General features: G+C 49.7%; 1 protein-coding gene across 3 annotated transcripts; it reads left to right on the top strand.

Moving 5' to 3' along the window:
• The first annotated feature begins 4,310 nt into the window (after positions 1-4,310).
• KHSRP (KH-type splicing regulatory protein) lies at positions 4,311-19,963 on the top strand. Of its 3 annotated transcripts, none has more exons than XM_032780374.2 (19): positions 4,311-4,356; positions 4,958-4,996; positions 5,324-5,363; positions 5,942-5,991; positions 7,287-7,358; positions 8,132-8,189; positions 9,056-9,227; positions 10,192-10,290; positions 11,886-11,984; positions 12,182-12,284; positions 13,256-13,356; positions 15,305-15,446; positions 15,549-15,709; positions 15,830-15,948; positions 16,798-16,886; positions 17,005-17,202; positions 17,746-17,823; positions 17,976-18,136; positions 19,404-19,963. In XM_032780374.2, exons 3-19 carry the CDS (start codon positions 5,326-5,328, stop codon positions 19,410-19,412), a joined length of 1,749 nt encoding a protein of 582 aa, XP_032636265.1. In that variant the 5' UTR covers positions 4,311-4,356; positions 4,958-4,996; positions 5,324-5,325; the 3' UTR covers positions 19,413-19,963. The 3 variants fall into 3 exon arrangements, with proteins under 3 accessions (XP_032636265.1, XP_032636264.1, XP_074917249.1); XM_032780373.2 differs by having other exon boundaries at positions 18,755-19,963; XM_075061148.1 differs by having other exon boundaries at positions 17,976-19,963.
• The last annotated feature ends 929 nt before the right edge of the window (positions 19,964-20,892 follow it).

Below are 20,892 nucleotides of genomic sequence, written 5' to 3'. Positions count from 1 at the left end.
GGGGGGGGGGGAAGGGGTCTGGGAGCAGAGAGAAGGGGGGAGCGGAGGGTGGGGAGAAGAGGTCTGGGAGCAGAGGGGAGGGTGGAGAAACGTTATGGGGGATAGGGCGGGAGCGGAGGAGGGGGTATGTGTTAGGGAAGGGGTATGGGTTGTGGGAGTGTGGGGATTAGATGGGAGGGAAGGGGTATGGGGTCTGGAGCCAGAGGAGCGGGGGCCTTGAGTGTGGGGGATGGATATGGGCTGTGGGAGGAGGGGGCTTTGGGGTAGAGGGAGGCTGGGAGGGTTGGTACCAGGGCTGGGGGGAATGGGGTGAAGAGAGAGGTGTAGGGAGGAGAGGAATTGGGGACTGGAGGAGGAGTCTGAGGTACGTGTTGGGAATGGAGGGGCTGGGGTCTTAGGCATGGAAGGGGAGGTGAAGGGTTGGAGGGAACTGGTGGAGATGATAGGCTGAGTGAAGAGGGGCAGGAAAGTGAGGGGATCCCCCAAGGTGGCCACTGTTCCCTCAGGGGGGTAGGATACTCACTTCTATCACCAGCTCGGGGAGGGAAAAGTCAGAGTTGTTCATCTGCATTGGGCTTCAGGATTTCATGGTCCATACTGAGGTTATTCTTAACCTGCATCTCGCTTCATGCATGTGGAAGAGGGCAATAGCCAGGTTCCTGGGTCTCTTCCCTCACATGTGGCCAGCAGAGAGCTCTGTTCAGCCCTCCTCTATTTCTGCCTGCAGCACCCACTGGGGCCTCATCCCTAGTCTCACCTTAAATAGGGACTTGTTTGAGATGACCCTCCTTAATTCTGGGGTTCCTTCCGTTCTTGTTGCAACATGACTGTCCCAAAAGGAGAAGGTTAGCAGTGTTAAACACCTTGTCCTAAGGTGGTTGGTGATCTAACCTAATGGGCAGTAGGGCTTGATGTCCCCACACATCCCAACTTCTGCAGGTGTCCCTTGTTTTTTTCTGACTTTGCAAGGCTAACAGAAAGCTATAAAACCCCAGAGCCATGGGCCACTAACCCAACTGCTCAAACAAGCTTGTCTCACACACAGTCTACAAAAAATAGCCACTCAACATTTGGGAGACAGGGTGACACTTCGACTGAAATTGTGGAGCAGATGAACATCTTTATCAGTAGGCAAGCCACTGCAACTCATGGCTTCATTTCCTCAGACTACAGAGGAAGCAGCATAAATGCTGACAAGTCAGTCACAATTCAGATGAACGATTGCATTTGCAGAAGGAATTTCTCTACGTTCAAAATGTCTGTATCCTGCTATGACTCGCGGGCACTGGTGGTTGGACATAGCGCTGAAATGTGGGCTCTGCTACCATGCAGGGCAATCCTGCACTAGTCTTGCCACCTCAAGGAAGTACTGAGATGCTGGTGATCTGGCAATATGTCTTATGCTAATTTTCTTCCCAACTTTTAGGTGTATTTTTCTGCAGTGCTAAAATCTTGGCATATTAATGCATCTGTGTGTCAGATGGATGCTTCAGTATAAAACTGACAACTTAAGTTTGGGAAATGTATTTCTGTATTTTTAATGTCTTGGATGCTTTGTGGCTGGCTCTTGAAATTTGACTTTTAAAATGAGAATATTAATTGTTTGTTTTTAGGGGATCAAGGGGCAAAGCTCACTTCGTTCAAAAGTGAAGGATCCCAAAAGTGAAACCTTAAATCAGGAATAAGTTTGTTTTTAATAAAATGAAGGGGTGGATGGGATGGTTTAGTAAACTAATAATGGGGAGTACAAAGCTTTTCACTTCTGTGTCACTGATTGAAGTCCAGTCCAGTTTGATAGCTACCAAAAATGCTTACCATCAAATGGTGTGGCTGGGCTGGGGAGTTTAAGAACAGGTGTGCACTTAACTTTTGTCAATAGTAATGTCAGTTTAGGATGTGATTTATAACAACACTTTTATACTGACAAAAGCCCTAGCATAGACCCAGTTATGCCAGCAAAGAAATATTTTTCCAGAATAGCTTCTTTCCTTTGGAGAACAGTGTAAACTGTCCTGGTACAATCACTCTTAGTCTGCATCACCACAAGAAGAGTTTGCAAAGAGAGCCCTACATGGGACTATTTTTAAAAAAAATCCTGCTCCAATCCTGCCCTGCAGTACCCACTCCTGCATTATTTCTTGCATTTTTATCCCACTCCCACCTGAAAAAAAGCCTTACATCCCACAAGAGAAACAGATTCCCTCCATGCTACTAAAAACAAAAAAAGTCAAGACAATCCCATCAGTTTCTTTCTCTCTGAAAAAACAAAATTCAGACCATTTTTGCCATTAAAAGAATAAAACAAATCTTTAACCATTTAGAGTTTTCCGGCAAATTATTGCAGTCTGGGGTGTGGGGTTTTTTGCCCATCCAATTACATCTGCACAAAGTAAATTTTACCAGTTCCTGGTATTATGGCAACAGGTCCTGCAGGATTCCAGTCCCGCTGCAGGGCTCTGTTTGCCAGGTTCGGTATCTTGTAGCTATCCCAGCAAACCTTTTCTGGTAGTGATTAGGCTTCAGTTGGCTTCTCAGTGAATAAGTGTCCACAGCACACATCACCAGAGTTCAATTGGCTTCCTCACCAAAGGGGCAAAGTATTGAGTGGGCCATGGAAACTGAGCTGTCCTCTGCCCCAAGGAAGAGTCCCTCCAGGTCACTTGAGAATTGCAGTTCTTCTGGGCAGGGAGAGCCTTTTGTGAATTGTACAGCAGCAAGCTTGCTATCAGCACTTAACGATAATTACTAGTAGTAGTGAATGACACACATTGCTCGGGGCATTGTAGGGAATCTTGCCTTGCTGTTGGACTACCGTGGCTGTACTTAATTTGGCTTGGTAGAGAACTTTGACCTTCAGGGCTGTCAATCTTATGAACACTATAAAAATGACTTATCTGCCAATACCCAAGCACAGGATTTTCTCTGTCCTGCAACAGCTGAGCACATCACCATGTCCTCTACTGTCTTCAGGTGCCTGTGGTGGTGTCAGCTCCTGTTGAGCAGAATCCTAAACTTGAGTTGCAGCAGGTAAATAAACAAGGGAGCTACTTCTAAGAATCAGTTGAAAAACGATGTTAATGCAGTGTTAAGGTTGTGAATTTAAATGGGAAATACAAAATATCATCTGGTCGTCTTAATTCTATCCTATTGGATCTTAATTGTATAAATTAATCTAACCAGTAATTGAAATGATGCATATTTGTCGGTACCAATTATTAGTGAATAGACTCGTTACACATTTGTCTTGTGTGCACAAATTCAGATTCTCATAAAAACAGTAACTATTGGAATGCTTGACTTCTTAATTAAAATTTGCAACCTTCATGTTGTATTAATCTTTTTGCATTTAATTTCCTAAGTTTAATGAAAGAGGGAAATCTGTCTGAGTTGTGTACACTCATGTTAATGCCAAAGTAATGCATGCGCACACCTAAGAGACACGAGTGTATGCTGATGCTTCCAGAGAGCTAGCTGGAGTGGGAGAAATTTGAACTGAGCATGAGCTAACAGTTCTACATACAAGAAACACTGTTGTGACCCTGCATCCTACCTGAGAGGTAGGAATGGAACAAAGTCTATCTCAACTGGAGTTCAGAAGTGGACCCTTAGCTAGTGAAATTTGCTGCTGCACATTCTACTTCCACACTCTAACTCCAAATAATTTGAATGTGGTATAGTGCTCTTGGCTGAGAGTTCTATGTCTGGTAGGTATAAAGACTGAAGGTACTGCAACTTTTAAGTTACATCAGTGAACAGAAACGTAGGAAGGGACATTTTATAATGTGTTAAATAAGGGGTTTTTTGCATAAAAGTCACATTTTAGTTGAAATAAAGTACAAGTCTTTCAACCCCAGAAAATGTTTTTCAGGAAGTTTAAGCACATGAGCTTTTCGTATTTAGTAGCTGCAATTTTTCAGGTTTAACAGTGTTTGCTACATGCAAATACAATAACAAATGTCATTAACTCTCTGTATAGACCTAGGTTAGAGCATATTTTTTTAGTGCTGTAATAACATTCTAGCCCTCACTTAGCTTAAGTGTGGTCATTCAGTGTAGTCATCTGAACTGTGTAGTCTAGCCTAGGACTTTTTAAATGGCATTGCCGTTGTTGTATGGTATATTTAATGGACTGAAAGTCCTAGGGCTTGAGACTTTTGTTTTTGCTAATCCAGTTGCTTTTACTTTCCCCATTGTTGCTAATTTCTGGAAGGATTTTCCCTTTGGTAGTAACTATACAATGCCAACTGCTTTCTTTTCAGATAGCGGCTAAAATTGGGGGTGATGCAGCTACCACGGTGAACAACAACACTCCAGACTTTGGGTTTGGGGGTCAGAAGAGGCAACTGGAAGATGGAGGTACTGCAGGGTGTTCGTTGTCTATATTTGAACAGCACCATTATGTGATGAGAGTGCTGGGCCTTGGTGATACTTAGCACTTATAGTGTTTTTTGTCTGCAGATCTTGTGGGGGAGGCTTTTCAGTGTATCCCTTTTGTACAGATAGCACAGATGAGAAGTGACTTGCGCAAGCTCTCACAGAGCCACTGGCCGAGCTGGGAGTAACCCCCAGTGTCTCTCTGCTCTCTTAGTTTAGTACCCGCTCTACTCGAATCCATGGCCATCTCCGATTCCCACATCTGTAGAAGTGCCAGGGCCCTTCAGCATGGGTGAAAGATTCCTGGGTGTTGCCTAAGCACAGGATGGAATGTACTACATAAATGCTAGTTGTTGTCATAGGCACTTGGATTTAGACTATTACTTTTTATTTTGATAAGTTTCCATTGTTTAAATGTTCTGATGATTTCCTTAATGAGGATGTACCTAGCTCACATCTAGCCCATCATACTTCAGGAGCTGGTCTCCTATGTCACATGTCAGCATGTGGAGACGGGAGGCCACCTGTAAGTACTGGGAAGAGGTTGGCTTACATCTAATCTACTCCCTTCTCTTTCAAACAGACCAGCCAGAGAGCAAGAAACTGGCTGCTCAGGGTGACTGTAAGTACAACTTACGTTAAAAGGGATGGGAAAATAACTCTATAGCTGGTGCCTGAGGGGTGCAGTTAACCACCTATAAAACCCTCTGATGGCTGGTGCTCACCTGGAGTGGGTGTTCCAAATTGAGGCTGAGGAAAATAAGAGTGGATTGGGTGAAAGGAAGGGGAAGATTTGGGCTAGAAATATGTAGGAAACTGTTTTTAACCTGCTGGGATTTTTATCTTCCATAGTCTGCCTGGATAGTGACTGATTTGTTGTTGGCTTTGTGGTATTCTGCATTCTGGTATGAATTCATAACCCCAGACCTCTCATGGTTTTTCTTTTCAGCAATGTCAGCTCAACTTGGACCAATCCATCCTCCTCCCAGGTAAACTCTACCTTCATCCTTCTCCCCCACCCCAAAGTCACAAGGCTTGTGAATTTGAACTGTACATTCAGAACCAGATTACCGACACATCTCTTGTACTTCAGACATCTGCAGGAGGGGCAACATTGGGATGCCCCAAAACTTAACCAGCTGCTTTGCTCAGATGTGAGGCTTACACTTTGTTGTGTGACATGCCATTGGGGAGACTGGTCACTCCTGGCATGAGTGGGCCGTGTTGGTAGTGAGGGACGTGCTTCTTGGCCACCAGCGCGGTATTTCTAGCTCTTGTGCAGCCTTTGCTTTAGGTTTCGTAGCTTTGGCTTCTGTAAAACCAGTGCACTGTGTGCAAATGTTGATCATAGACTCCAGGACACGTAACTAGTTTGCCATGCGTAACCCTGACACTCACGCAGCCCCTAGACTGGTGTCAGTAGCTCAGTCACCTTCCAATTGGACTGTCCTCCCAGGAGAAGGGAAGTCCTTTGTCTTTTGTTTCTGATCGATGCAGGTGACTATCGGTTCCTTTTTTGTTACCCTCCCACTCCTCACTTTAAGCCGCTGACCGTTTCCCTTTGCAGGTCTACAGTGACTGAAGAGTACAGAGTACCTGATGGCATGGTGGGACTCAGTGAGTATTAGACAGGGAGGGAGCAGCCTGCCGTTGCTTTAGTGGAAGGCTTTCACTGTTACTTTTACTCACAAATACCGTCCTGGCTTCTCAGTGCCAGTTGCTGAGCTTTTTGCAGAAAAGCTCAGTTGTTCTTGGGTCTCTGCTCTGATCCCCTTCACTGTGTTGGGTGACAGCTATCCAAGATCTCTGACTAGCATTTGAGTCTTATCCTGACACTCTGGCAACTCTGGTGTGGCACTTGTGCCAGCCAGGAGAGATGCAGGGTAGAGCATTTTGTTTTACTGAATGCACAGGCTTGGACTCCCTGCTTTAAATGGTAGGGATTAGATACTGAGGGCAACTTCCTAACTGGATGTTGTCACTGTGGTTGTTGGCACTTCCACTGTGGACTGAGATTGGAGTCTGGGCAGTGGCATGGATTCACTGGAGTGTTGTGACGGGCTCCGTGTTCTTCTCCCAGGGAAGAGGAGACACTCAGTCTTGTCTGGCTGATCTGAGAAGCAGTGACTGGCTCTCAAGGGAGTCCAATCTAGACCTTTGCCAGAAGGAATGGTGGCTGTAACACTGGCTTCCGCGTGATGCTAAGCAGGAGAAAACTGGGCTCCACTGCATACAAGATCTGAGCCCAGGAAACAGTTAGTTGGTTTACAAGATGTGGTTTCAATTGACTTGGCTTTCTGAGTTTTTTGAGGCTAGTGGAGGAGTTGGCTGAGTTTGGGTGTACCAAACTCGTCTTCAGAGGCTACTGATTCCTTTAGGCTGCCCAGGCCCTGTGGTGAGCAAGGCCCTTCTGAGAGTCTTGTTTAACTAGATTTAATATTTGAATCGGTTGCTCGTCTTCCCCCTTCTGATGCCCATAGACTCGCATGGGGCACTGGACTCGAGTCCTCCATTCTGTGTGCTGCTGCTTCAGTTTCCCCTTCTCTAGAAAGGAGATAATGAAACTCACTCGCCTTCGTAGAGTGCTTTGAGATTCATGGTTGAAAAGTGCCATATGTTAGTAGCTGTGAGAGCGAAGATCATCCCAGAACCTGCAGTGGGGGGGGGCCTCCCACTACATTATATCTGAAAATTATTTTTACCATTTCTCCAGTAGAATGTAAGGCTTCTATCTTCTGCATGGAGGTAGATGGATGTTGGATTGTTTTTTCTTTTTAAAGTGGTTGCAGATTAATAGACCATAACTGAATCATGTGAAGCAGTTTGCTTTGAGGTCTGTCTGCTAGTGACATTTCTTTTCTTTGTAGCAAGCCAGTTTTGCTTAGCAGTTCTCCTTTCCTTTCTTTTTCCAGTTATAGGCAGAGGAGGTGAACAGATCAACAAAATCCAGCAGGACTCGGGCTGCAAAGTACAGATATCGCCAGGTATGGACTGGTGCTTCTTGGGAATCCTTCATGGTGCAAGAACTCTGCAGAGCGGTCCTCAATGCCCACCTAGACTTGTCTTCCTGGGCCTCTTCATTTGAGGTGTAAATTTATACCAGTGAACATAATTACCCCTGTGAGCAATGGATGTGGTAGAGTCTCAGTCATCTGACGTCTCTAGTATGTTGTCGGCCTCTGTGGCAATTCCTGGGTGGAGTTCTATACAGCCCATATTATGCAGGTTAGACTAAATGATCATCATGGTCCTTTCTGGCCTTAAATCTCTGAATCAAAGAATGCCCACGGCACCAGGCGTTCCCTGGAAATGTTCTAATGTGTTCCCGGGAGTGTATGTGGTTTAATAGTGCGTTAGACAGCCCTGGCCATGTCTTTCCTGGGATGCAGTGAGTTCGCTCATCTATACAATATTGCCTCGCTGTAGTGATGTCCTATAAATACCAGGGGTCATTGATATAAAGTGGCAGAGGCCATCAGCTCCAGCAAGTATAACGGAATTTTGAGCCACATGGCACAGTGTGCATCTGCTTAGAGAACTCAGCCCCACAGAGCATTCCCCCTTCAGATCTCTGCCCAGTTATTCCAGCTCCTTCGCTGTGCCATGGGCACATTGTTTTCTGAAACCTGTTGCCCAGGCAGAGCTCTGACTTGGTTTGTAGGGAGAGAAAGCATATGCACATCTGTAGAGGTGCCTGTGGGAACCTCCAGGCGAAATGCCCTTGGAGCATGTCCTTTAACACTGTCTTCTCCTACAGACAGTGGCGGATTACCAGAGCGGAGTGTCTCTCTGACTGGATCCCCAGAATCTGTCCAGTGAGTACATCCCTCTTTTCAACTATGGGCCCTGGTGCAGATGGGAATCAGCTGTCTGTCAGGCAGGGACTTGTTGCTGAATTTTAAGCTCAGATCTTCAGAACTTGCTTTGTTTGCTGCCTCTCCTTGCTCACTGACAAACCACTGCCAGTGGTTCTCTCTGTCACCTGTCTTCTGCTGCGCTGTCCTGGAGGTTCTGCTGCTGTTTGGTGCTTTTCTTCTTGGGAACTTTCCCAGTCTTCAGGGAGGACAAGGGCCCTATGAATTTAGTGGGAAGAGACCCTGAAGAAAATTCATAACTCTTCCCCTCCCCTTTCCAAATAGTGGTTTGTAAGCAGGTGCCCTGTCCTTAGAAGGGACTGCTAGCCTCTTGCCTTGAGCTGGGCAGTTAACAGGGTTTGGCCATAAGATGTAAAACCAAAATGCCCAGCTTTAAATGCAGCAGTAGGAATCTCCTGACCTTACTGCTCAGGGCTCTTGATGACAGAACAGCAGTGTCTACTTTGGTTTATAATCATGGAGTTAGGGTGCAGCAAAGGTCAGCCCTGGGCAGCATGGCAACTGCGCCTGCCTTCTTGGCAAGGCATTGCTGTCCTTGACTGAACAAACCCCCTCTGGAATACGCAGGGCTAGACAGAAACCTATGCAGTGTGTGTTAGCTGGGCTGTCCTCAAGTCTTGAGACTTGGCATGGTGGGATGGGAGCTCACGGAGAGGGAGGCATCCCGGAAGGGAGCTGAATGGGCCACTGCAGTGCCGGGGCCTGTCCTGTGTATTGCATTATTAGTCCAAGGTGTACGAGGCTGATAAATGCGCTTGCCCCCAGCTCACCACCATTGCTGGATTTTTTTTCCTTTCCCCTCACAGGAAGGCGAAAATGATGCTGGATGATATCGTGTCGCGAGGTCGTGGGGGGCCGCCTGGCCAGTTCCACGACAATGCCAACGGGCAGAACGGCACAGTGCAGGAAATCATGATCCCGGCTGGGAAGGCAGGACTGGTGATCGGCAAAGGGGGAGAGACCATTAAACAGTTACAGGTAAGGGCTGGGAGCCACCCAGGCTGTGGGGCAGGTGGACAAAACTCCCTGTGGTTAGAGCAGGGGGCAGTGCACCAGAGCTTACTCTTCCCCTCACTTAGCAATTATCTCCTCCTTCCTGTCTTGTTAGCTCTACCTGCATTGCGGCTCAGCCTCCTCTAGCATGGTACCTTTGTAGCCTCTTCATCCTGAGCGTTGAAAGGCTTGTGCTCTAGGGCCACTCTGATTTCTTCCAAAATTCTGGTCACTCATAATGCGGTGTGTCCAGCTGTGCCTCGTTAGCTCAGATGGGGTCCCTGGTCCTTCTCCTCAGGCCCTGTCTGTGCAAGAGGGGTTATGTTGGTGTTGCTCCACCAATGTAAGCTGGACTTGGCACCCATCAAACTTACCCTGGTAAGTCGCTCTTGCAAGCCCCAGTTTGCACTGGAGCAACCCTGTGCAGACTTCCCTAGGCTAGCTAAGCTCCAAAGCAGCTTTTCTTAGCTGCCTCCCTGGCATCTCTGGAAAAGTGCAGCGGGGACAGAGGGACACCGAGTCTCACGTGCATCAGCCAGGGCACAGGGAATCCTGCTTAAGTCAGCATGTGTTCAGAAAGCTTCACCACTGGAAGGGCTAAGAGAGTAACTCAATGGAAGCCTAAAACCCTGGAGATCACAAAATCTACAGGTAGGGGCTTGTGCCCTCAGCAGTGATGGTTCCAGGGCTGGTCTCCACTGCCAAGTGCCATATCTGTAACGGAGCCAGGGTTCATGACACAAGCTGAATTCTTGGGTGAGTCTCTTGAGACCAGGGTGAAGCTCCTGGAGCTGAGTAGAGGGGAAGTCTGGTCCCTTCTCGTTCCCATCAGAGCTTAGGTCACCATAGACTGTGGCAGGTGCAAGCATGCTGTAGAGCTTCTGGAGAGTTCCAGCTATCGACTTGCCCAACACCTGGCTGACTTCTTCCAATCTCCACCCCAATGCAGGAGCGAGCTGGAGTGAAAATGATTTTAATTCAAGACGGTTCCCAAAACACCAATGTAGACAAGCCCCTTCGGATAATTGGAGACCCCTACAAAGTCCAGGTAGGTCTGGCTGGCTCGCCCTAGTGGGAGTGTTTGTGTATGTAATCATGTGTGTGGAGAGCAAGGGCAGCAGGTTGACTGACTGCACTGTGGCTCTATTTCCCCATGGGGAGGGCTTGTTGTGGATGGTATAAGGTGGTTCCCATTACATGGCCCCTTTATTGCAGTGGCTTTGAACCTTTCAGACAATTGTACCCCTTTCAGGAGGCTGATTTGTCTTGTGTACCTCAAGTTTCACCTCACTTAACCACTTGCTTACAAAATCAGACTTAAAAATACAAAAGTATCATGGCCCACTATTACTGAACAAGTGGTTACTTTCTCATTTTACTGTAATTATGAAATAAATCCACTGGAATATAAATATTGTACTTACATTAAGTGTATAGTCTATAGAGCAGTAGAAACAAGTCCTTGTCTGTATGAAATTTTAGTTTGTTCTGACTTGGCTAGTGCTTTTTCTGTAGCCTGTTGTAAAACAGGCAAATCTCTAGATGAGTTGATGTATCCTCTGGAGGACCTTGGGTACCCCGGGTTGAGAACCACTGCTTTAGTGGTCAGTGGTTACTGGCCTTAGGGCCATTCTGAAATTATCTACTTTGGGGCAAACCTTGTAAAAGTCCTAGTGAGTCTCTTTGATCTCTCCAGAATGATTTACACATTCAGAATTGCTTCACGCACACATCTCCCCCAGTGAAACCACTCTAGATCCCACAGCACAGCCTTGTTTAGGACAGGAAGTGAATACTGAATAGTGTCTGCTTGAGGAAGGATGGGCTTGTGGTTAAAGCACCAGGGTAGGAGTCTGGAGACTTGGCTTCTAGTCCCAGCTATGCCTCTCCACTTGCTGTGACACGGGGATGGACATCTTGCAAGAGCATGGACAAGCTGTTGTTTTTCCCTATTTCCCCAAAATTACACTTAATTAGGGTGTGGAAATGAAATTTGATGTAAACTTCTGAGCTCCTCAGATGGTGAGCACGGTACAGGTATAAACGTGCACTGAAATGATTACATTAAGCAGCTAGGGAGTCTGCCAATCAGGATGCCTGGGTTGTATTGCAGACACTGTATATCCTTGGGCAGTTTGACCTCTGCCTGCTTATACCTCAGTAAAAGGAGGCTGACTATACCTGCCACACAGCTGTAGTGGATGTTCTGCTATTTATAAATCACTGAGGTCCTCTGTGAACGTGCTGGATAAGTGCAAAGCTGGCGCTCTACTACAGTGGCCCAATAGTACCTGCATGGCTAGGTAGAAAGGACTGAGGGTGAATTTGGGAATTGCCCAGGAGACTGGGAACAGAGGTGTGCGTGCCTGAACTATGCAACATGGCTGGGGGTGTGCGTGTCACTCTTGGATCTTCACTGGAGCAGCATTGTTCCCAGCCACTTGGTAGCAGCTATGGCTTTCCAGGACCACTGGGATCCTTTGTGTGGGGCCCCTGGGATGAAAGTCCCTTAACCTAGCTAATGGTCCCCATGTATTTAAAGAAGGAATTCTTGACCAGGTGCCCCAGGTCCATGCGAGCCTCAGGCCTGCAGTGTGGGGGTCACTGGTTCCCTGGGCTCATGTTGCTGTTTCTTGTTTGCAGCAAGCGTGTGAGATGGTGATGGACATCCTGCGAGAACGTGACCAGGGAGGCTTTGGTGACCGAAACGAATACGGTTCCAGGATTGGTGGAGGAATAGATGTAAGACCGATTTAGTGCATTAGTTGGGGGACGGTCTGCCTGCTGCTGTTTCTGCCAAGGGAGGATGTTATGTAGTCTGACAGTAGGGGGCAGCAGTCACCAAACAAAACCTTGGCTTAGTGTCCTAGGAAACTACTTCCTAGGTCTTAGCCGTTTTTCCTGTTCTCCAGTTAATTTTGCTCTTGACCCTTGCTCAGGTCCCTGTGCCCAGGCATTCTGTTGGGGTGGTGATTGGCCGTAGTGGAGAGATGATTAAGAAAATACAAAATGATGCTGGAGTTCGGATACAGTTCAAGCAAGGTCAGAAGCCTAAATAGCTCTTCTCTTCCCCTTCACCAGAGAATCCCTCCAAACCCATCACCTGCATGGCTAAGCATCAAGATTCTTGTCTACTAAAAACTCAGCTTGGGTTCTTCTGCACACACGTTCCCTTGGGTGTCGATACTGTAACTCACATCATTCAGTGATCCCTTCGGAGTTCCTCATTCACATCAGCACCACACTAGACTGGAGGGGGGGGGGGGGGTATTTTTCCTGAAAACCAATAAAACGGATTGTTTTGCTTGGAGAAAATCCCTAGAATTGCCTATCCAATCTCACACCTGTGGGTCAAAGGGTCAGGAAGGAATTGTCTTCCCCCATATGTGAGTGCAAATAGCGCAGTGCATTATGCAGAGTGGGATGGGATGGTGGCCTTCTTCTGAAGCAGCAGGTATCAGCCACTTCCAGAGGTGAATAACCTGGTTTAGGGAACCAGTGTTTGACCTTGGGTGGCAAATCCTGTGCTCTGAGCAGTCGCTTTACAGATTTCACTCGAGGTTAATTTCCCACATAGTTTAAACATACCACTTTAGCAATCTGCTTCTTCAGGCTGATTGGATGTGTTACCTGCCCTTCCACCCACTGATCCTGTGTTAATGAAACGGGCACCGTGCATGTGTAAAAGGCAGACGAAGCACATTTTAGCATGGTCTATGCTGTCCAGATAGTCTTAATCCAGGAGGTTGGTGCCTGGTACTCGTACCTCGCCTATACAGCCCTCTTCGCCATGGTCCCTGAGTGCCACAGCTGAGGATGGGTGCAAGGGGGATACTATTTTGCAGAGATGCTACTACTTCCTTTTACACTGCTGTGACCACAATGGTAAACCTCATCCCCTGCTAATGCCAAGTGTTCTGGGGCCTGGCACTTGTCCAGAGCCCTCATTTTGAGCAGTCGGGCATGGCAATGGGTACCTTGCTTTGCTGAGCTGGCTTCTGTGCTTGTTTCAGATGATGGGACAGGTCCTGAGAAGATCGCCCATATTATGGGGCCCCCAGACAGGTGCGAGCATGCTGCCCGGATTATAAACGACCTCCTGCAGAGCCTTCGGGTAAGTAACACTGGGGTGCCCCACTCCAGCATACAGCCCTAGGCGGGGCCGACTCCCCACCCATTGTGTTCCTTAGCAGAAAATGCATCCTTATTAGCCGGTGAACAGAGTGATTCAGGGAGACTGTCTCAAAGCAACTTGGTAGATCAGAATGAGACCTACCATGGGACAGGTTGCCCTGCTTCTGTGGGGTTCTTACACCTTCCTCCAAAACCTTGGGGGTTGCGTCTGCTGGGATACTGGGCTAGGCTGGCTTCAGGTCTGATCCAGTCTAGCTGTCCGGATGTTCCTTTCACCAACAAAGGAGTCCTAAAAAGAGAACCTGTGCCACTTTTCTGCTGTGTCATGTATAAGGGGGCCTGAAAAGTCAAATTTCTTCCTACTTAGTTCTAGGTTTAAAAACAAATCAGGACTGATCTTCCCTGGTTTTGGCAGACCTGTGGGAGATAGAAGCTCTGTTTATTGCAAGCTCTTAACAGCGTAATTGAAAAGCTGAGTGTTGCCAATTAGTGTTCTTTTTAATCAAAATGTTAATTAGGTGTTAACAGAAACACTTAAGTGGTGACTCAGGGCATGCCCACACTAGGGGAGCTACCAGGGGTCGGCAACCTTTCAGAAGTGGTGGGCCAAGTCTTCATTGATTCACTCTAATTAAAGGTTTCGCGTGCCAGTCATACGTTTCAATGTTTTTAGAAGGTCTTTCTAGAAGTCTATATATATATAAATAAACTATTGTATGCAAAGTAAATAAGGTTTTTAATATGTTTAAGACGCTTCATTTAAAATTAAATTAAAATGTAGAGCCCTCTCGACTGGTGGCAAGGACCTGGGCAGTGCAAGTGCCACTGAAAATCAGTTTGCGTGCCGCTTTTGGCACGCATGCCATAAGTTGCCTACCCTGGGTGTAGACGCTTCCTACAGTGACAAGGTTTCTGTTGCTGTAGGTAATCCGCCTCTTGGAGAGGCAGATGCTAGGTCAACTGAAGAATTCTTCTGGTGACCTAGCCACTCCTTTGCTGAGGGTTAGGTCAGCATAGCTACAGCACTCAGCAACCTAGCTAGGTCGATCTAAATTGTAAGTGTAGGCGGAGCCAAGGCGTGCTCTACAGACTCTTTACTGATTAACTATTTCAGGTGTCATTGTTTCTTCTGAAATAGTTATCCAGTGCAACCCATAGCATGGATGCTGTTAGAATAACCTTTAGTTCTTACCAGTAGATCACAAAGGAGATCAATATTATCCCCATTGTACAGATAGGGAAAGTTAGGCACAAGGAGGACTTGCCCACAGTCACTAAGCAGGGCAAAGCTGGGAAGAGAACTCAAAGCTTCTGAGTCCTTGGCCAGTGCACTCTTTACTAGACCACACTGCTTCCCCTTATCTGTCCTCATACTAGTATGGCTTGGTCGCTTTGTCAGGCTTAACAAAGCCCTGGCTGGGATGACTTAGTTGGGGATTGGTCCTGCTTTGAGCAGGGGGTTGGACTAGATACCTCCTGAGGTCCCCCTTCCCCAACCCTGATATTCTATGATTCTTTCCCATAAGGGAATAGCTGTACTGGAGAACTGCCCACACATGCCATAGGTTGCTACCCCTGTCTAAACTGACTATAAGAGTAAAAAAAGTATCGGCGAGAACCTTATAGAATGTGTGTTTGGAGAGGCCGACTGAGGATAACCTGACCTTGGAGAGGGAGTGAGATTTCCTTGGCTTTCAGTCCATGCCCACAGCCTGCCCCCAAGTGATCGCTCTTTGTCCTCTCTGGGGCTCGTGACCTGGCACACACCTGCTTTTCCTCCCCCAGCGGGTCACTTGTAAAGCTCAAAGCGCCTGAACCACCAGACTGATTTTCCCCCCCCCCCCGCCAGCGCGAGTGCCAAGATGTTCACTGCTGCAGTTGGCTGCCAGTGACCCTTCCCTGAAGCTGTTTCTGCTGTTGTCTTGCAGAGTGGCCCGCCAGGTCCCCCTGGCCCAGGAATGCCCCCCGGAGGCAGAGGCCGTGGCCGAGGGCAGGGTAACTGGGGGCCTCCTGGAGGAGAGATGACCTTCTCTATCCCTACTCACAAGTGTGGGCTGGTCATTGGCAGAGGTGAGTGCCCTTTGCCATCGGCTCTTCATACAGCGGTTCCCAGTTCTTCCCCTGCCACCGCTCCAGCAGAGCCAGAGCTCACAGCTCCACCCTCTCTTCCAGGCGGGGAGAATGTCAAAGCCATAAACCAGCAGACAGGGGCGTTCGTCGAGATCTCCCGGCAGCTGCCTCCCAACGGAGACCCCAACTTCAAACTGTTCATCATCCGAGGCTCCCCGCAGCAGATCGACCATGCCAAGCAGCTCATCGAGGAGAAGATCGAGGTGGGTGCGGGGAGTGCCCCCAGCTTCCATCTACCCCCCCAGCGAGGGGGCAGCAGAGCACTGGAGGCTGACCCGGGGCATCGTGGCTCTCAGCACTTACGGATTATTTCCTCTCTCCAGGGCCCCCTCTGCCCAGTTGGGCCTGGGCCTGGGCCTGGAGGGCCCCCGGGCCCTGCTGGCCCAATGGGCCCTTTCAACCCAGGACCTTTCAATCCAGGGCCACCAGGAGCTCCCCCTCAGTAAGTATTGGAATCTACTGCCTCTTTGGGGGGCAAGGGAGGGAGTGCACGACATGCTGCAAAAAGGCGCTTGTGGTCTGCCTTTAAGGGGTAGAATGAGCAATAAATCCAGGGGCGTCTGGTGGTCTGACGGGGGCTGCTCCCCTAGTGTCCAGGGAATCCCCTGTAGTGTCTAGTGTCCAAACTTTGGACCATCATTTCAGTCTGGGAGCAAGAAAAAAAACAAAGAAACCCTAAGTTCTGCTGGAGAAGCTGCCAGCCAAGGGCCCCCCTCCTGGCCTGTTCTGCCTGCGACCGCCCCGGGTGGGGAAGATGGGAGAATGGATAAGACTGCAGAGACCTGGTGCTGGATCTTGATAGACCATAAGCGGGGCTGCAGGGAGTTAAAATCCCTGGTGCACAGTACTCGTGGGCTTGTCCTTTGGTGGAGGTGGATGCGAAGACGTGGCCTGTAAAATAGGTGGGGTTAACCCCACCAGATCTCCAGAGCCAGCTGGCCTCTTCCCATCCTCGAGAGCTGTGCAATTGGTACTTTCTACTAGAGTGGCACCGAGGAGCCCTGTCACTACCCTGGAGCCTGCAGTGCCAGGCCCTGGACAAACCCAGACCAAAGGGAGCGGAGCAGAGCAAAGCCTCGGTCTGTCAGAGGGACCAGCTAAGGCCCATGTGGCTCTTGTGGGCTGCAGCAGGGATCTGAGGACCATGCTTTGGGGAGATGAGCAGGAGGCTGCCCCAGCTGTACAGGGGCCTTTCCACCCTCCCAGTCAGCGTGCCCCAGCCAGGTTCTGCTCCTCCCTCTGCAGTGCCTCCTGTCACTCCTCATCAGTGTCTCCTGCTCTTCTCTTTCAGCCCTGGGGCTCCTCCCCCCCACCCATACCCGCCCCAAGGCTGGGGGAACACCTACCCGCAGTGGCAGCCTCCAGCCCCTCATGACCCAAGTAAGTACCTCACGAGGGTGGGGTTGGCCCCAGGGAGCAGGTGGGCGGGCAGCCCTGTTAGCCACGTGCTGGCCGGGGCAGGAGGTGGGGTCTGTTCTCATGCATGGCTCCTTTCCAGGCAAAGCAGCAGCGGCAGCGGATCCCAACGCGGCCTGGGCAGCGTACTACTCGCACTACTACCAGCAGCCACCTGGCCCCGTGCCTGGGCAGCCCCCAGCTCCCACAGCGCCCCCCGTTCAGGGCGAGCCGCCGCAGCCGCCCCCAGCCGGGCAGTCCGACTACACTAAAGCGTGGGAGGAGTATTATAAAAAACTAGGTAATGCCCTGGGGGAATCATTGTGCCTGTGGGGGGGCGGGGGCCCTAGAGCTCAGGCAGATACAGCCCTGGGTGAAGAGTGCTGTGCTGGATGGCGGCAGTGACTTGAGGGTCTCAGCCCAGCTCCCTGTGACCCAGGACTGATGCTAGTGCAAAGGCTGAGCATTGAGGGGCCTGAGGACTGGACTCGAGGCAGGGGAGGAGGGTGGTGCTAGTGACAGGCCATTGGCTGATTGCCCCAGCACTGAGCAGTCAGACCTGTTCTGAGAGGGAAGGTCTCTGAGGTCAGGTGGAGAAGGGGGTTCAGAAGATGTAGGACCATGGGGCAGACCCAGCAAGGTAGCAGTGTGCCCCGCAGAATCCATGTGATCATCCCTAGTCTTGACCCTGGCCAGAGATGCCACTTGGCAAAGCCACTTTGTGCTGGTCTCAAACCCACTGGGCAAAGGTGGCGGTAATACTGCCAGGCTCCTCCTCCCTCTGCAGCTGCTCACTCCCCATGCCCACCTGTGCGAGGTCCCTAACGCATGTCTCTGCCCACAGGCCAGCAGCCCCAGCAGCCCGGGGCACCCCCACAGCAGGACTACACGAAAGCCTGGGAGGAATATTACAAGAAACAAGGTGAGTGAGGCCTGGAGCTCCTCTGGGCGGGGCTATGTGTGAATCAGCGAGGAGGGCCCAGCTCCTGTCCGCTGACCATTGGAGACATGGGGTAGCCCTGTGCCCCTGGAGTCACTGACTCATCCCCTCTTCTCTCCCCTGTCCCATTGTAGCAGCTCAAGTGGCTACTGGTGGAGGACCAGGGGCACCCCCGGGCCCTCAACCAGACTACAGCGCAGCCTGGGCAGAGTACTACAGACAGCAGGCTGCCTACTACGGACAGACACCAGGGGCTGGGGGCCCAGTGCCGCCACCCACGCCGCAGGGACAGCAGGTGAGTGATCGGCCATGTGCCCCGCTGCCTGCCTTCAACCCCCAGCTGTAGCTCCTCCTGCCTGGGTGAGACCCTCGGTCCCACAGGAAGTGCTTCCTGAGCGGCATCTTTGTGCTCGTGCACCGGCTCCCACATCTGTCGTCGACGGGGATTCAACCCAGGACACCTCGACCTACAAGCATGAGCTGCTACTGCTTGAGCTAAAGGACTCAGTCCATTAGCTGGAGGCAGTAGGAGACTCGTAAACCTCTTCTATGGATCCGCCGCTAGGTGGCAACACAGACCCACGCTGTTAATGTGGATTTACGTTGACCCGTAGACACCTGGGGGGGTGGTTGGAGGAGATGGGAGCTCAAGGAAATGGACAGAATTGGTAAAAGATTCTCCAGTTTCCACTGGGCTCTTAGCTCTGGCTCACAGGTCCATTTTCGGGGCTAGGACTTCTTCATAGGGTTAGGGGTTGTCTTATCCACTGCGGGATGTGGGAGGGATCATTTTGTTAGCCCTGGTCGTTCAGGGAGATTAGGCTGTAGAAAGAGCTGTTGGAATATAGCGAACTCGTTCAGAGAGAACCTGGGTGCAGATTCCTACATTTCTTACCAGCTTCTCCTCCCTAAGGTGAGCGCACACTCGGCAGCGCTGAACTGAAAGCTGCTGTTCGCTGACCCAGGGAGCTAGATTAGCTCCAGCTCAGCCTCTAGCCTGTCCTGCTGCAGCTCTCAGGGTCTCAGGCCTGACACCAGGCTGACCCTGCGCTGGGCCAGGCTTAGTGGTTACATTCTAGGGCCATATTTTTTCAGAAACCGAAGCCTAAAAATCAGGTTTCAGCCACATCTAGGCACCTGGGTAAGTGACCTTTCCAGCAGAGCCTGGTGACTTCACTTGGTCTTGCCAGCGGCTCTGTGCCACTTACTTAGCTGCCTAAATATGCCAAATTTCAAGCAGCCTGCTTTAGAAATGCTTCCCCAGGCCAAGACTTCCATCTGATCTTCAGGACTGACCAAAGCTGCTGCTTCCGAACCTAGATTCTCTTCCAGACTTGACCTGCCAATTTCCCCTTTTCAAACACCCTGCTTCAGTGGTGGGATTTCCTCGTGTGCAGGGGAGTTGGGAGCCAAGGGCCAATTTTCGCTCCACTCCCCAACGCGGCAGCGCATTGCCAGTGCCGCTGCAGCAGAGGGTGACCCTGTGCTGCTTTCGGACTCGTCCGTCCGTAGCGGTGTCTGTCGGGGGGACTGACTCCTGTCTCTCTCCCCAATCCTTGCAGGCTCAGTGAATTGAATGTGAACTTCCCACCTGTGAAACACACTTTTTGGTTTTGGAGAGAGATGGCGCTGTTGGGGAAGGGAGCCGGCCCCGGGGTCTGATCGCTGGGTTTCTTAGCGGAACCTCGGCTGCTCCTCCTTCAATTCTCTTTAAAATAAAATAAAATAAAAAAATAAAAATATCTGAATCCTTCATGTTGAGCCAGCTGTAGAAGATAGCGAACTAAAACTGCTGCAAGAACTCAGCCCTCCTGAAACACACGTCGATTTCAGGGGAACATGTTTTTTCTTTTCGTTTTGTTTTTAAAAAAATAAAATAAAAAAACTTTACAAGGAGAAAAAAATCACTCTGCTTTTTAGTTAGAGTTGGAACATTCCTCGAATAAGGTGTCGGTGTTTCAGATAAAACAACCTCCTTCCCCTCCCATTTTCCCACAATTGGGACTGGTCTGTCATGTATTTTGTCTGTTTGAGAGGAAACTGAAACAAACAAAATTGTACGCTCAGTTTTTACTTTTTACCGCTTGTTTTTAACTTCACAAATAAATGATAACAAAACCTCCCTGTGTCTGTTGGGTGGCGTCTGTCTGTCCATAGGGTTTTGAAGCGGATTGTTCTCATGATATAGCTGTTGTAAAACCTGATGAAGTAGGAGCTCCTGTGGTTTTTTATAGTTTGAGCAGGCAATTGTGCTTTGTTAAATAAAATGCTCTTTTTGTTTTGAAACCAACTCTGCTGCACTGTTTCCGAACCGAGCAACTGGTGATACGCTGCGCCCCGGGTAGTGCCTGTTACGGGGGGCTTTATGCCGCTGCCCTCAGCAGGGTATGTGGCCTGTTGAGCTGAGGTCACCTCATGGGGTAAGGAATTGCTTCTGCTGACCATTCTGAGGAACCAGTGGAGCTGTGCTCAATCCATTCAACACCTCTGGTCTTTGAGCAATCCTAAGGGGCCGTAGTTTCACCTCTGATGCAGTGGGAATGGACCTGCCTAGGTAAGGCCTGAGCGCCTCCCACCCATCCATGTTTGGGCAACAGGGCAGAGCTCTGATCCCCACTAGAGGTGCAGACTGTGACTTGCTCAGATTCCTCAGGGGTCAGACCTTGCCCCTGGTTGCTCCAGTCCTAGGCTCATGCCCTAAGCCCTGGACCCTCCTCTGCTTATGGACAGATGAACCTCCTCCAGCTCAGACTCTCTGGCTGGTGCAGCAGGTTGTCCAGGCAGATGAGTGTGAGGGGGATCCATTGCTTCCCCCAACTCACTCTGGAGGGTCAGGGTAAGACAGCGAGGGCTGGAGAGCGCTGGCTATCAAAAGCAGCTTTGGAAAGGTTCTTTTCCATCCACCCGCTGGACAGTCCCTGGCTTGGGATGACACAGGGGGAAGCCTTCCCTGGAACCAGTTCCTGTGTCACATCTGCTAGCCTCCCTGTTCTGCCCAGCCAGCTTCAGGGGAGAGCCTGGCACAAAGCCCAATTTCAGACTGATGCAGAT

Source organism: Chelonoidis abingdonii, chromosome 26 (assembly GCF_003597395.2).
Source record: "Chelonoidis abingdonii isolate Lonesome George chromosome 26, CheloAbing_2.0, whole genome shotgun sequence".
In the NCBI taxonomy this organism is placed as follows: Eukaryota; Metazoa; Chordata; order Testudines; family Testudinidae; genus Chelonoidis; species Chelonoidis abingdonii.
The sequence above is the reverse complement of the archived record's forward strand: the minus strand, read 5'-3'. Positions and strand labels throughout refer to the sequence as shown.

Excerpts from the sequence above, each read along its gene's own strand:
- KHSRP (XM_075061148.1), top strand. The coding sequence starts at position 5,326 with ATGTCAGCTCAACTTGGACCAATCCATCCTCCTCCCAG. Across the intron at positions 5,992-7,286 it reads TGATGGCATGGTGGGACTCA|TTATAGGCAGAGGAGGTGAA; the intron begins GTGAGTATTAGA and ends TTCTTTTTCCAG. Across the intron at positions 7,359-8,131 it reads CAAAGTACAGATATCGCCAG|ACAGTGGCGGATTACCAGAG; the intron begins GTATGGACTGGT and ends CTTCTCCTACAG.